Source organism: Sceloporus undulatus, chromosome 1, assembly GCF_019175285.1.
Source record: "Sceloporus undulatus isolate JIND9_A2432 ecotype Alabama chromosome 1, SceUnd_v1.1, whole genome shotgun sequence".
Lineage (NCBI taxonomy): Eukaryota > Metazoa > Chordata > Lepidosauria > Squamata > Phrynosomatidae > Sceloporus > Sceloporus undulatus.
In genome coordinates this window covers 380,960,009-380,974,574 of record NC_056522.1, presented here as the reverse complement: position 1 = coordinate 380,974,574, position 14,566 = coordinate 380,960,009, and the positions used below count along the sequence as shown (strand labels likewise).

The 14,566-nt window shown below is 42.9% G+C and overlaps 1 protein-coding gene across 2 annotated transcripts in view; it reads right to left on the bottom strand.

Moving 5' to 3' along the window:
* Nucleotides 1-14,566, bottom strand: part of PRPF39 (pre-mRNA processing factor 39) — a 42,024-nt gene that overhangs the window by 26,888 nt on the left and 570 nt on the right. The window contains exons 2-3 of one of the 2 annotated variants that reach the window (XM_042453825.1): nt 9,815-9,939; nt 2,981-3,350 (exon numbers count right to left, since the gene is read on the bottom strand). In XM_042453825.1, the coding sequence (XP_042309759.1) occupies nt 2,981-3,350; nt 9,815-9,939 (495 nt within the window). The remainder of the gene's footprint in view (nt 1-2,980; nt 3,351-9,814; nt 9,940-14,566) is intronic. The other variant, XM_042453833.1, reaches the window with a different exon arrangement.

Genomic DNA, 14,566 nt, shown 5'->3' with positions numbered 1-14,566 from the left:
GAGAGAGAGAGAGAGAGAGAGAGAGAGAGAGAGAGAGAGAGAGAGAGAGAGAGAACACTTTGCAGGTTGGTGATTATGAGCCTGCCAGGTGCTTTAAAATAATTCTGGATGCCACATTATTTCAGTAAGAACTTACAGTGGGGGTCCTTGGTATCCTCAGGGGTTTGGTTCCAGGACCCCCATGGATACCAAATTCTGTGGGTGTTCCAGTCCCATTAAATACGGTAGCAGAGTAAAATGGCATCCCTTACATAAAATGGCAAAATCAATGTTTGCTTTTTGGATTTAGTTTTTAATTTTTTTATATTTTCAAAGTATTTTCTGGCCATGGATGCTTGAATCCGTAGATAAAAAAATCTGTGGATATGGAGGGCTGACTGTATTTCTGTCAGAACTAGCAAATGAAACTTAATCTTTAGACAAATGATCCATGTGCAATGGCATATATACTATCTACAAGACCAAAAAGATTCATCTGAATATAGTGCACCTGCCTCATACGCGGTTTTCAGCTCAAGAAACAAGGATGGATGACTAAGGAACTTTCAACTGAGCTAAGTTTTAAACAGGACATTTTTAAGAAATGGAAAAATGGGGAAATCACCAATATCGGAGCAATTGGCAATAATCTTTGACCACCATCTTGAGGGGGAGAGAGGCCTGTTATGTTTTATTTTGACTTTGGATATTGTATTGTACTTCCTGTTGTACACCGCTTTGATCTAATTTGGAAAAGCGGTATATAAATAAACATCATCATCATTATTATTATTATTATTATTATTATCATCATCATCATCATCATCATCTCTGGGAGAACAGAAGAAGTCCCAGCAGACTGGAGGAGGGCAAACATTGTCCCCATCTTCAAAAAGGGGAAAGAGAGGATCCCAACAATTATCGTCCAGTTAGTCTGACATCAATCCCAGGAAAGATTCTGGAGCAGATCATTAAACAGAGAGTCTGTGAACATCTAGAAGGCAATGCCATCATCACAAAAAGTCAACATGGGTTTCAGAGAAAGAAGTCATGCCAGACAAATCTGATCTCTTCCTTTGATAAAATGAACATCTTGGTAGATGAAGGGAATGCTGTGGATATAGTATATCTGGATTTCAGTAAGGCCTTTGACAAGGTTTCCCATGACATACTTGCAAACAAGCTTGTAAAATGTGGGCTAGACAAGGCAACTGTTACATGGATCTGTAATTGGTTGACCGGCTGAACCCAAAGGGTGCTCAACAAAGGCTCTTTTTCAGCCTGGAGAAAAGTGACCAGTGGGGTCCCACAGGGCTCTCTCCTGGGCCCAGTGTTATTCAACATCTTTATCAATGACCTGGATGACAGAATTGGGAGCATACTTATCAAATTTGCAGATGACACCAAATTAGGAGGAATAGCTAATACGCCAGAGGACAGCATCAAGATTCAAAATGATCTGAATAAACTAGAAAGCTGGGCCAAAGCTAACAAAATGAAATTCAACACGGAGAAATTTAAGGTATTGCACTTAGGGCAGAAAAATGAAATGCACAGATATAGGATGGGAGACACATGGCTGAATGAAAGTACATGTGAAAGGGATTTGGGAGTCCAAGTAGACGATAAGTTGAACATGAGTCAACAGTGTGATGTGGCAGCTAAAAAGGCCAATGCAATTTTAGGCTGCATCAATAAAAGTATAGTGTCTAGATCAAGGGAAGTAATAGTGCCACTGTATTCTGCTTTGGTCAGGCCCCACCTGGAATATTGTGTCCAGTTCTGGGCACCACAATTCAAAAAGGACATTGAGAAACTGGAGCGTGTCCAAAGGAGGGTGACTAAAATGGTGAAGGGTCTGGAAACTATGAAGCCCTATGAGGAATATCTTAAGAGAGCTGGGGATGTTTAGCCTGGAGAAGAGAAGGTTAGGAGGTGATATGATAGCCCTGTTTAAATATTTGAAGGGGTGCCATATTGAGGAGGGAGCAAGCTTGTTTTCTGCTGCTCCAGAGAACAGGACACAGAACAATGGATGCAAGCTACAGGAAAAGAGATTCCACTTCAACACTGAGGAACTTCCTGACAGTAAGGGCTGTTCCACAGTGGAACACACTCCCTCAGAGAGTGGTGGAGTCTCCTTCCTTGGATGTCTTTAACAGAGGCTGGATGGCCACCTGTTGGGGATGCTTTGATTGAGAGTTCCTGCATGGCAGGGCGTTGGACTGGATGGCCCTTGGGGTCTCTTCCAACTCTACGATCCTATGATTCACCGTCCTTCCAAAGGCAAGAGAGAACTTTTCTGTCCCAAGATGCCTTTAGGAATTGACTGTAAGGCTTCTGCAAAACAGAATGCTGTTTTGATTAGTCGCCCCTCCATTTTCGTGGGGGATCCATTCTGCCCCCCCTGCGAAAACAGAAATTCGCCTCTATTCAAGCCCCACTGGTTTGAATAGCGGCACGTGCCCCATTTTGTCCCTCCCCCATTTTCCGCCCACAAACGGGCGAGGGACACGGACGTCAAATCTGCGAAAACGGAAGGGCGACTGTATTATTATATTTAGACTTTTAACTGATTTGTTTTAAATGGTTCTAATTCTTAACTTCGTTTTAATAACAACTTTTTATTTATTTCTTCTTTGGTCTCTCTAAGTGTTTTTAGCTGCTGGTTATTTTTTAAATTTTTGTTAAGCTACCTTCAGTCTCAGTATTTAGGAAAAGGCAAGATATAAACCACTGCACAACAGACTGCTAATTCTACTGACTCTTGATTTGCCTTGGTCAGCACTGTCCACAGTCAGCAGCAGATCTTTAGGGTTTCTGGCAGGATCCCTTCCTAGCCTTACCTGGGGATTCCTGTTGGTCCCTCAATCAAGGATTAAACAGTCCAGGATGGCTTGGGAGTGAGAACAGCAAAAAACAGTGAAAAGCAAAAGTGACTTACGGAAATACCAGTTATTTGCAAAATACTGCTAAGGGAGGAAAAGATGGAACTACTCACCTCTTGCTCTACATATTGCAGGAGATAGACCCAGCCTGTGAAATCTTGTGGGTTGGTTTCAACCACCTTCCAGAACTTTTCAAAGTCAGGAGGGAACGAAGGCTCGGAGTCAGCAGTCTTTTCTGGTTCAGTGTCCAGCATTTCACTGTCCTGCGGAGGAGCCTCTTCCTGAGTGTTTGCCGCAGGAGAATTATCAGGGGACTGCTCCATTTCTGTGACACTCATGATCTCTGTGCTAAAATCAGCTGGCTTCTCACCCTTTGCTTCACTGTCCTTACCCATATTTTCGTTTTTCAAGTCGGTGCTGTCGTCCTTAGGATCTGAACTCTGCATAGCGACCAAACCACCCTTTGTTCTGTTATAAAATAGCCTGTAGAAGCAGAAAAGCATCATCACCATCATCACTGGGTAGGGGACAAGATTTCCAAAGAAAGACAACTGACAGTAGTCACCCTCATCATCCCATCTATGAATTGAGGAAAGCATCCTAAGCAAAGGCTGGAATGGGGATAACATGCCAAAGCAATAGAGCCAGAACCAGCTCACCATCATACACACAAAGGTGTTCAAGACAGTGCATGTGCAAAACACTATCTGAAGAGTAAACAGCTGCCAGCCTGTCCCAGCTGACAGTGAAACACAAGTTGGGGATCAAAAACAAGGTTTGGCTTAACAGAACTGGCTTCATAACAGAAATATCCTTTTTCCCAGGACGTCTGCCTGAGCGTACCAATTTGGTGTTGGAGCACGGGGAAGACTGACCATGCGCCTGTGAAGATCCAGAGAGCAAGTGAACTTATTCTGCCAAAAGGAAGGTATGACCAAAATACCAAGAGCAAGGAAAGCCATTTCGGGCAATGATCTGGAAAACCCTGCTAGGGAATAAATAAATTTACTTAAAGTATTTATAACCTGCTCTTCAGCCCAAAAGAGTGGCAAAGAGAATTATTCCATGTCCTAAAGCAACACAAAACTCTGTCATAGCTGACCTTATGGACCTCCTCGCCATCCTGCATACATTTTCATCAGCTCAGACTATGCTGGCTATACTGTTTTCCCTACACATTCATTGCAAAAACAAAGTACTGTAATGACAATCCTCAAAATGTAGGATTTGTGATTTTTGTTCATAAACCTGTCAGCCACTCTGCTATGGTGATTAAGAGCGGAGCAAGGCAATTCAGTCACATACACACTTGCTCTCTTGCTCTCAAAGATGTGCAGGTGTGCATAAGCACACACAGCAGCCCGCCAACGGAAAGTCTTCAATTAGCAGTTCAAACACTTCCCAAGAGCCTAAAGCTAACTATGGGGGAGCCAGATATTCTCACTCCAGCCTCACTGGAGGTATCTCTCTGATCAGCACCCAAGGAGAGACGTCTTTCCTCCTACCACTGAATTGTTCATCTTCCTGCCAAGAGAAACTATATTACCCAGCTGAAATCTGTCTGACATGCCTCAGCTGTCATCTTCTTTACTGTATGCGTCTGCACCACCCAAGTCCCCCAAACCCTCGAAACCATGGAATAATCACATTCTCCGTTCACAAAGACCACCCAGGAAAAGGGAGAGAAGAGGTCCTACCAAACCTGGACTACATAACACTAACAGTCACAGGTGCTTCTGGCTAAGCCTTTCTTCCATAGACTTCCTTGTCAAATCCAACTACAGTGGGCCCTCCAGGTTCGCTGGGGTTAGGGGTGAAGTACACCCGTGGATGGGGGAAAATGTCAAATAAAAACACACTATTTGTTTTTAACTTAAGAAACATCTCTCTAGAAATCTCTAGGCCTTTCAGTGCAACTCTATGGTCAACCTCTGCCAGAAATTGGTCATAGAATTATGCTGGAGGACCTAAAAATGCCTATATAAGTGTTATCTCTAAGAATTTCTATGGACAAGCTATAGTCCTCCAGCAGAAATCTATGGTCAACTTCTGGCAGATAGAGTTGCACTGAAGGACCTAGAGATTCCTAGAGAGAACATATGAACCAAGTTCGTGAATAATCAAAGCCACAAATATCATTTTGTAAATGATTATAGAGTTAGAACTGTACATTTTCCAGATTCTAGAAGCTGTTGACACTAGCCCTGTCACGCAAAGAGAGGAATCTCCTCTAGTCAAAGGATGCTCATCTTCCTACTCTGCCACCAGTTGTAGCCCCAGCAGCCCTTATGCCACACCGCAGTGCAGAAGAAATGGATCCTATCTTGGCCAAGTGGAGATAGCTTGCCATTAGGGAATGGCAAAAAAACCCATCCCTGAGGGCCATGTATCACTTCTGTGATGGTTCCTAACTTTGCAAGACCAAAGCCTTTGGGGAAGCATCCACTACACACTTGAATCAAGATGGGCAAACTACCTGTCAGGCCTTGATGGGGGTATCCTCCCACAGGGCTTCTAAGCCAAAGGGTACCTCCTCTTCAGCAATCTCTAACTAAGATGCTAGTTAAATGATACTGACCAAGCAGAGCGTTGCTGTAACTGGAACAGCAAAATCATTTCAGTTCCCAGCGTTTCTGCCTGAGAAGCACATCCTAAGCAACGTTTCAGAACCAAAGGTTTTTCAGAACCAAAAGTAAAATCTTTATTACACAAGACTAGATAAGGCAGAGCACAGCGATGGAGAAGAATGATTAAAAAAAGCTATGCAACAACACCTGTGGCCAGCAAGGTGAGTCAGCAAGCTAGTAAAATGTGGGCTAGACAATGCGACTGTCAGGTGGATTTCAGTAACATCCAAACAATGATACCTTTGTGAAGTCGAAGGCTTTCATGGCTGGCATCCATAGTTTTCTGTGGGTTTTTCAGACTATGTGACCATGTTCTAGAAGAGTTTATTCCTGACGTTTCGCCAGCATTCTCTGAAGATACCAGTCCCAGATGCTGGCAAAACGTCAGGAATAAGCTCTTCTAGAACATGGTCACATAGTCTGAAAAACTTACAAAAAACTAATGATACCTTTAGTGGGCCAACTAAAACGCACAACTACATGTTGCAAGCTTTCAAAGTCCCACTGGCTTCTTCATCAGGCAAACAAGAGAAAGAAATTAAAGATCTTAATCACAGGCCTGCATTTTCTGTTTCTAGTCTTAGTTCAGATGAGAGGGAGGGCTATGTGCAGGCTGGCACCTTCGTCTTTGGCCATGCAGGCACTGGGAGATTTTCAAAGTCAAGGAAATTTAATGCCCATTTGCAACTCAAAGAAGATGTTTCCTTGGAATCCAGTATGTCTCCTTCCTTTGTGAAGCCGCAGTCTCCACTGAGTTTTTCAAGAAGTCTTTGCATCTTCTTTGAGTTGCAAATAGACATTAAATTTCCGTGACTTTGAAAATCTCCCAGTGACCCTAAAGGCCAAAGGGGGAGATGCCAGTCTTCAGATAGTCCTCCCTACCATCTGATCTAAGATCAGAAACAGAAAATGCAGGTCTATAATTAACACCTTCATTTTCTTTCTCCTGTTTGCCTGAAGAAGCCAGTGTGACTTCGAAAGCTTACAACATGTAATTGTGCATTTTCATTGGTTCAATAAAGGTATCACTGTTTGGAAGTTATTGGTTTTACTAAATGGCCAACACGGCTACCCTTAGATGTTGTCAGGTAGATTTGTAACTGATTGACCAATGAAACCCAAAGGGTGCTCAGCAATGGCTCCTCTTCTTCATCCTGGAGAGAAGTGACCAGTGGGGTTCTGTCCTGGGCCGAGTCTGCTGTTCAACATCTTTGTCAATGACTTCGATGAAAGAATAGAAGGCATGCTTATTCCAATTTGCAGTGAAGTAGTATAATTTTCCTGTTATAACAGAAAGCTATAGAAAGATGGAGTCACTTTGGTTAAAAGAAAAATGGTTTTAAAATGAGGCTTGAAAACTAGGAAACTGGAGCAAAGTAGTAATAAGTGCATCGTGACCTGTAATAAGCTGGCACCAGCAGAACAAGACATAACACACACAATTTAAGATAAGGAGACATTGTTGATCATAGAATTGGAAGAGACAGCAAGGGCCATCCAGTCCAACCCCATTCTGCCATGCAGGAAATCCAAATCAAAGCATTCCTGACAGATGGCCATCTAGCCTCTGCTTAAAGACATCCAGAAGGAAGGCTACTGAATTCCTGGGGGAGGAGTAAAGAGTAGAAACTACAGTTTTAATGTATGCATATATCTCTGTCTTGATTGTAAGAATTCTGTATGTTTAAATTGTAATTAGCCCATGAGATGTGATGAAGGAGCTTCTTTGTGTAATTGACTATCAAATTAGGCCATTTTGTCTTGTTCGAGGCCTCAGCTTTTGGAACATGGATTCCACTGAGTTCATGTTTCCTTTGTCGACAATTGGAAATAAACTTATGGCTTTTCAAATTACTAGGTCCTCTGTTAATTCTTTGCTCTGTTTTCAGTTTCCTGAATTTTGTGTTACAGCAGATGACACCAATCAGCATTCAAAATGTGTGCACACAGCACTACTGAATAATAGGGGGCATGGTGATCAGCAGGCAGGCCAATCTATGGGTCACCATCCCACCAACAGAAAGGGTCTACTGCAAAGATCAGTCGGGGTTAAGTTGGGGCTTGAAAAAATCCTAGTGCTTGATGATTCAATTCCTAAAAGCGCTTCAGTTACCAATGAATGATTCCGAAATGCTTGGCAGCTCTGATAATAATTTGTAAAAATAATGTGATTTCTATTATCCTCAGATGAAACAAAACATCTTAAAGCATTATGTACTATGGCATAATCTCCTAACAGAGAGAAAAGGAGCTAGAGGACAGAAGGGAGAGTTTATAAGCCAAAAACTGTTCATAAACTTCTAGCCAGCCTCCTCCACAATCCTCAGCGTGACTCACAAAAATAAAAGCTGCTAGAACAAAATGTCACTATATTTAAAGCTAACGGGGGAAAAAATCTCACAGGGAGTGTAACGGGGACAAGAGCATACTTCATAGAATCATAGAGTTGGAAGAGACCACAAGGACCCTGATCCAGTCCCACCCCCTTCTGCCATGCAGGAAATCCAAATCAAAGCATCCCTGACAGATGGCCATCCAGCCTCTGTTTAAAGACCTCCAAGGAAGGAGACTCTATCACCCTCCGAGGAAGGAGTGCATTCCACTGTCGAACAGCCCTTACTCTCAGGAAGTTCCTCCTAATGTTGAGGTGGAATCTCTTTTCCTGGAGCTTGCATCCATTGTTCCTGGTCCTGTTCTCTGGAGCAGCAGAAAACAAGCTTGCTCCCTCCTCAATATGACATCCTTTCAAATATTTAAACAGGGCCATCATATCACCTCTTAACCTTCTTTTCTCCAGGCTAAACATCCCCAGCTCCCTAAGGCGTTCCTCATAGGGCATGGTTTCCAGACCCTTCACCATTTTTGTCGCCCTCCTTTGGACACGCTCCAGTTTCTCAGAAGAACCAAAACATCTTTATATTTTGGTCTTAAGCGTAGTATCAGTGCAATATGTAGGAACCGGAGTGAAACTGAGGAAGCGTTTGATTCCATTTTGCCTGAAACTTATTTACAACCAATGCTACTGAGTTTCAGAGTCAGCCAAATTCAAAGCCCAGTGCTTGAAGATGGCAGCACAGTCTCAGCTACAAGAATGAGCCAAGATTCAGAGAAATGCAAATGATACTGGAGTCCTTCTCTAGGCAGCGCATGCAAATGTGAGTCTTGTTCAGCCTTGTTTCAGCTCATGCATGACAAACAGTATTAAACCACAGTTCAGTGTTACATGCAGTTTAGCTATCTGTGAATGAAGCCTAAATCTACAAGGGCAAATAGCCAGTCAAGGCCCACTACATATTGAATTCATTCAATTTACAGTCTGGCTTTCATCCAAAAATAGGACTCAAGATGGCTTTGCTGTGTTGTGCAATGTCTACATCAGAATAGTGTCTAGATCAAGGGAAGTAACAGTGCCACTGTATTCTGCTTTGATCAGGCCTCACTTGGAATGCTGTGTCCAGTTGTGGATTCCACAACTCAATAAGGATGTCGAGAAATTGGAGCATGTCCAAAGGAGGGCCACCAAAATGATGAAGGGCCTGAAAACAATAAAGCCCTATGAGGAATGGCTCAGGGACCTGGGGATGTTTAGCCTGAAGAAGAAAAGGTTAAGAGGTGATATGATAGCCCTGTTTAAATATTTGAAGGGATCCTGGGGATGCTCTGATTGAGAGTTCCTGCATGGCAGGGGTTGGACTGAATGGGCCTTGTGGTCTCTTCCAACTCTACAATTCCTCGAGTCTATGATTCTACGTCATATTGAGGAAGGATCGAGCTTGTTTTCTTCTGCTCCAGAGAACAGGACGTAGAACAATGGATGCAAGCTCCAGGAAAAGAGATTCCACCTCAACATTAGGAAGAACTTCCTGAGAGTAAGGGCTGTTTGACAGTGGAACACACTCCTTCCTCGGAGAGTAGTGGAGTCTCCTTCCCTGGAGGTCTTTAAGCAGAGGCTAGATGGCCATCTGTCAATGGGGATGCTTTGATTGAGAGTTCCTGCATGGCAGAAGAAGGGGGTTGGACTGGAATGCCCTCGGGGTTTCTTCCAACGCTATGATTCTATGTTGTTTTAAGCAGGCACAACTACCAAGCAAGACTAGAAAAAGGGAACCTGTGTATACTCAACACACTTTGCTATGGAACAACGAAGACTGTTAAGCCGCAGACCAGTCAAAGAGAGAATTCTCTGGCAAACCTTCAGCAACGTTGTTTTCTATGTATGCCACGGCCTTTGTGTGCCTCTAGGCAAGAGCCCAGCCACCCCTCTACTTCCACATCTACCCACCCTAGAGCCTGCCCCCACGGCTCTCCCCAGTTCCTCACCTGCTCCCAGACCTGTTCCTCTGTCTGACTCCTTCCTCTAACACAAGATTTCTGGCCCTGTGGAAAGGAACCCTGTCTTCAGCCTCTCCCTCTCTTTTTTCAGTGCCCAGTGTTCTGGAGAGACACTGAAAAGGAACAATAAACAGCAGTATGAAGGAAGACTCCCAGTATGAAGGATTACTGTATGTACTGCATATAAGTCCCCTCTAGACATTTAGCCAAAAAAGGATTCAAAAAAACTGAGTTGATTTATTCCCAAGTCTCTGCAAGTACTGTACAGTACTGTACTTAAACTCTTATAGAGTGGGCCCTTGGTATCTGCCGGGGTTTGGCTCCAGAACAACCCACAGATACCAAAATCCTTGCTCAAGTCCCACTATATACAATGGTGTAGTAAGATAATGTCCCTTATATAAAATGGCAAAATGAAGGTGTGCTTTTTGGAATATATATTTTTAAGATATTTTCAAACCGTGGATACACTTGAATCCCATGAATATCGAGGGCGGAAGTGTATAAAAAAGAAAGCATTCTCTGGGGAAAGGCAAGAGTATAGTCTGTCCTGCAGAAGCACTGGCCGCCTGCCTCTATTCTCACAGCCATTGTAAGCATACCTTTTATAGTTAAATATTATCCTACGTATTCTAATATAAATACTGCATAGAGATTCAATGTGTGTATTTTATGTAATAATTGTGTTTTAACTACCGTATGTTGTAACCCACCTTGGGCCATGAGGAGAGGCAGGTAAGAAATAAAAGTTATTATTACTATTACTATTACTATTATTATCTAGTCTTTACTGTGAGCACAAAGTTATACCAGGTGGAATTTTGTAAGTTTTTTGCCACTGTTTTCCTTTCCTTCATTGTTAAATCATTTGTTGGATGCCTCTTTTAAGTTTCACCCGCGACTTATTTACAGGCCATATCAAAATCCATAATTTAGGCCCCAAAGCCTTGTGTCAACTTATATATGAGGTCGATTTATAGTTGAGTATCTCTGGTACTTCCCTATAATCCCATCCTTTTGTTACCTTTGAAATATCTATTCTCGTACATTTAAGCTACAATGGTTATCTATACAGTACAATATTATGATTTTTAAAATTGTAGAACTGAGAAAACTACTCAGCAGACACACTTTATGCCAGACACTATTTTATACTAAACATCAAAACCAAGGTGCACAGCAAAGGAACAAAACCTCTACCAGGGAGGAGCCCAACTTCCTTACACACAATGGCGGCTCTGTCTCCTACTTCTTCCTTGTAACCAAGCTTTGGTCTTACTCTACATGAGTTAAAGGAGCCTTGCGTGGCTTCTCTGCTGATATCCTGTCTCCATTTTCAGGGCCCAAGGAAGGAAAGGGACCCCATTTGGGGGGGGGGGGGAAGGGGGGACCCTCCTGCTTATTTATTTTATTTATTTCAAGGTTTTCTATCCTGCATTTCGCCCAGAATTGGATGGATTATCTAACAGGCAGCCAACCGGAGGAAGAGTCAAAAGCTCCTCCGCATTTTAAAGAAAATTATTCTGGTGGATTGACGAAGATTATTATTTGATTTAGTCCCCCTTCCCCACACACACACACACACACACACACACACACTTGTGGATATGAGCATGACTCCTCTCTTTTGATTTTGCTGCCCAGCCCCTGGGCTACAACAGTCTCCTTTCCCTACCCTCTTGGGATTTTTCCTTCTCCCGAGCAAAGACAGTTTTGAAATTCTTTCAAGTGATTTGTACACAACCAGCATGAGCTGTACCTGTTTTGAGAAGAGAAAATGAGCTTTCAGCCCTTCCCAGGGAAAGCTGGGTGGTGGGGGAGCTGATGGCTGGAGAGAAGGGAAGAGAGAAACTGTTCAGATGCTATGGTTCCTTTTCAGAGGCCTTGGGGAAGAGTGGGGAGAGCGGCAGCATCAAAACCCATTCCCCATGCTGAACAAAATGAGTGTAGAATGAGTTATAAAGCTGTTGACCTCCTCACCCGAAGGGAGCAAAGGTGGTCTGTACCCCCTTTTGCCCCCTGTGTGTGCCATGGGATGCCCCAACTGCCACACTCTCAGCCAAAGGGTGAAACCAGTATGGGGCAACAGGCAGGAACCATCACCCCCTCTTCCCACCAAGGAACCAGGGAAGGGGAACAACTGGAGACAGCATTATTCCAGGTGGGGTCTGAACAAAGCAGAATAGAGTGGCACTATTACTTCTCTTGATCTAGACACTAGACTTCTATTGATGCAGCCTAAAATTGCACTGGCCTTTTTAGTGGCCACATCGCACTGGAACACACACTCCCTTAGAGATTGTGGTGGAGCCTGCTTCTTCGGAGGCCTCTGAGCAGAGGCTGGATGGCCATTTGTCAGGGATGCTTTGACTGAGAGTTCCTGCATGGCAGAATAAAGGGGTTGGACTGGATGGCCCTTCTTGGGGTCTCTTCCAACTCTAGGATTCAGTGTTGAGGCTGAAGAAGGGTTGGGAAAGTTTTTCAAGCCTTTGAGGAGATTTATCAGGAGACGAGGCACCCGCAAGTGCCCCTTGGGTCCCAGCATCTAAAATACACATTATGGCCCACATCACTTCCCATGATGCTCCCCTGAGAGGCCCAACTGGCCCCAAGCAACTCCTTAGGAGAGCCTTCTGGGCCGGATTTCACTCCTTTAGCACAGCCTTAATCGATTCCAGCTGGCTTTTCAATCCCCTTCTTCTTAAGCACAAAGTGGCTGAATGAGCTTCCAATTCTTTTTCAAATGACTCTACTCTTCCAAATAGAGATCCTCAGAGATAAGGCATGCCATAAAATATCGAGATAAAATAAATATACGGACAATTGTGACTGTTGTTGTGCGTCTTCAAGCAGTTTCTTACTTCTGAGGACCATACCCTGGGCTTCCCTTGGCAGGATTTCCACTGAGTCTGAGCAAGTGTGGTTCCCCAAGGACAGCCAGGGCTGGGATTCGAACCCTGGTCTCCACAGAGTCTTGACTCCAAAACACACCACAGAAATAATCCCGTTTGAGACAGCTTTAGCAGCCCTGGCTCAGTGCTAGGGAATCCTGGGAACTGTAGTTTATTATGGCCCCACCAGATATCTCTGACAGAGAAGGGTCAATGTCCCACAAAACGACAGCTCCCAGAATTCCCTACCATTGAGCCAGGGCAGTGAAAGGGGTCTCAAACTGGATTAAAGCCAGAGAGGGTTGAGGATGAAGCAGCCCCTTCCTCCTCCCTCTCTCCCTTACAAGAACTCCTCCTTGGCTCTAATGGCTCGGGGATGATGGGGGTTGTGATCCAAAGCATCTGAAAGGTACAAGGTTCATAAAGTTCATAGAGCTGCCTTGGCTCCCAGCCTGGAAGAAAGGCAGCATGTCATTAAAGTAAGTAAAGAAATAACAGTCAGTCAGTCAGTCAATCCATCAAGTTTGCCTTGTGCCAAAAGGTTCTATGGAAGCTGTTGCACTCTTTGGTTTTTTGATGCCCCAGAGGCCAGGATCAACATTCAAAACGACATTAATAGACTAGAAAGCTGGGACAGACTTCAATACATGGGAATGTAAGATTCTGCACTTAGGTAGACAAAAACGGAAATGCACAGATACAGGATTATGGGGGACACCTAGTTTAAGGAGATTTATCTGTGTGAAAGGGATCTAGGAGTCCAAGTACTGTAGGCCACAAGTTGAACATGAGTCAACAGTGTGATGCGGCAGCTAAAAAGGCCAATGCAATTTTAGGCTGCATCAATAAAAGCATAGAGTCTAGAGATCAAGGAGAGTCATAGTGCTGCTCTATTCTGCTTTGGTCAGGCCCCACTTGGGCACCACAATTCAAAAAGGATGTGGATTACCATTAATTAATTACTGTATTAACAGCATTGTTATATAGAGTACTATAATATTCATTAATTGGCTGCCTCTCCCTGGGGACCTTGAGGGAAGGAAGGGAAGGAGGCCAAAAGGGGCTCTGCTATTACTGCAGACAGGAATGATGTCTTGGTGTTTATGTTGGTGGACGCTGGATCAATGCATACATTCATATGCTATCCTTCTATATATTAATTAATATTGTATTACTGTACATACATTAATAACTGCTATATTGCATACAGATGAATGAATACTGTATCACTGTATATATTAATATTGGATACTGTATTCCTGTATCTATCAATAAGTATTATTCCTGTCTATATTAATGAGTATTGTCTTACTGTGTATATTAATGAGTATTACATCCTGGTATATATTAATGATGCATTAATGGAGATATTAATCAATTTTGTATTCCTGTATTAGATTACTGTATGTATTAATGAATCTTCTTCTATTCCTGTATATATCAATGAATATTGTATCACTTTGTATATCAATAAATATCCTATTCCTGTCTATATTGATAAGTGTTGTCTTACTGCGTATATTAATTAGTATTACATCCAGGTATATATTAACGATGTATTAGTGTACATATTAATCAGTATTATATTCCTGGATGTATTAATGAATATATCCTATTCCGGAACACTGTCTATATTACTGAAGATGGCTTGGCTGTCTATATTAGCAAACGCTGTCTATCCTGTAGATATTAGCGATGTATGATTACTGTGTGTATTAATGGCTATTCCATTCCCAGAAAGACTTCAATGGAGATTCATGAACATTGTTCTCTCTCTTTAGAGCAATTAATCTTGCATTCCTGCATCTAGTGATATATATATATATGATGACATATTGTTATCCGTCTA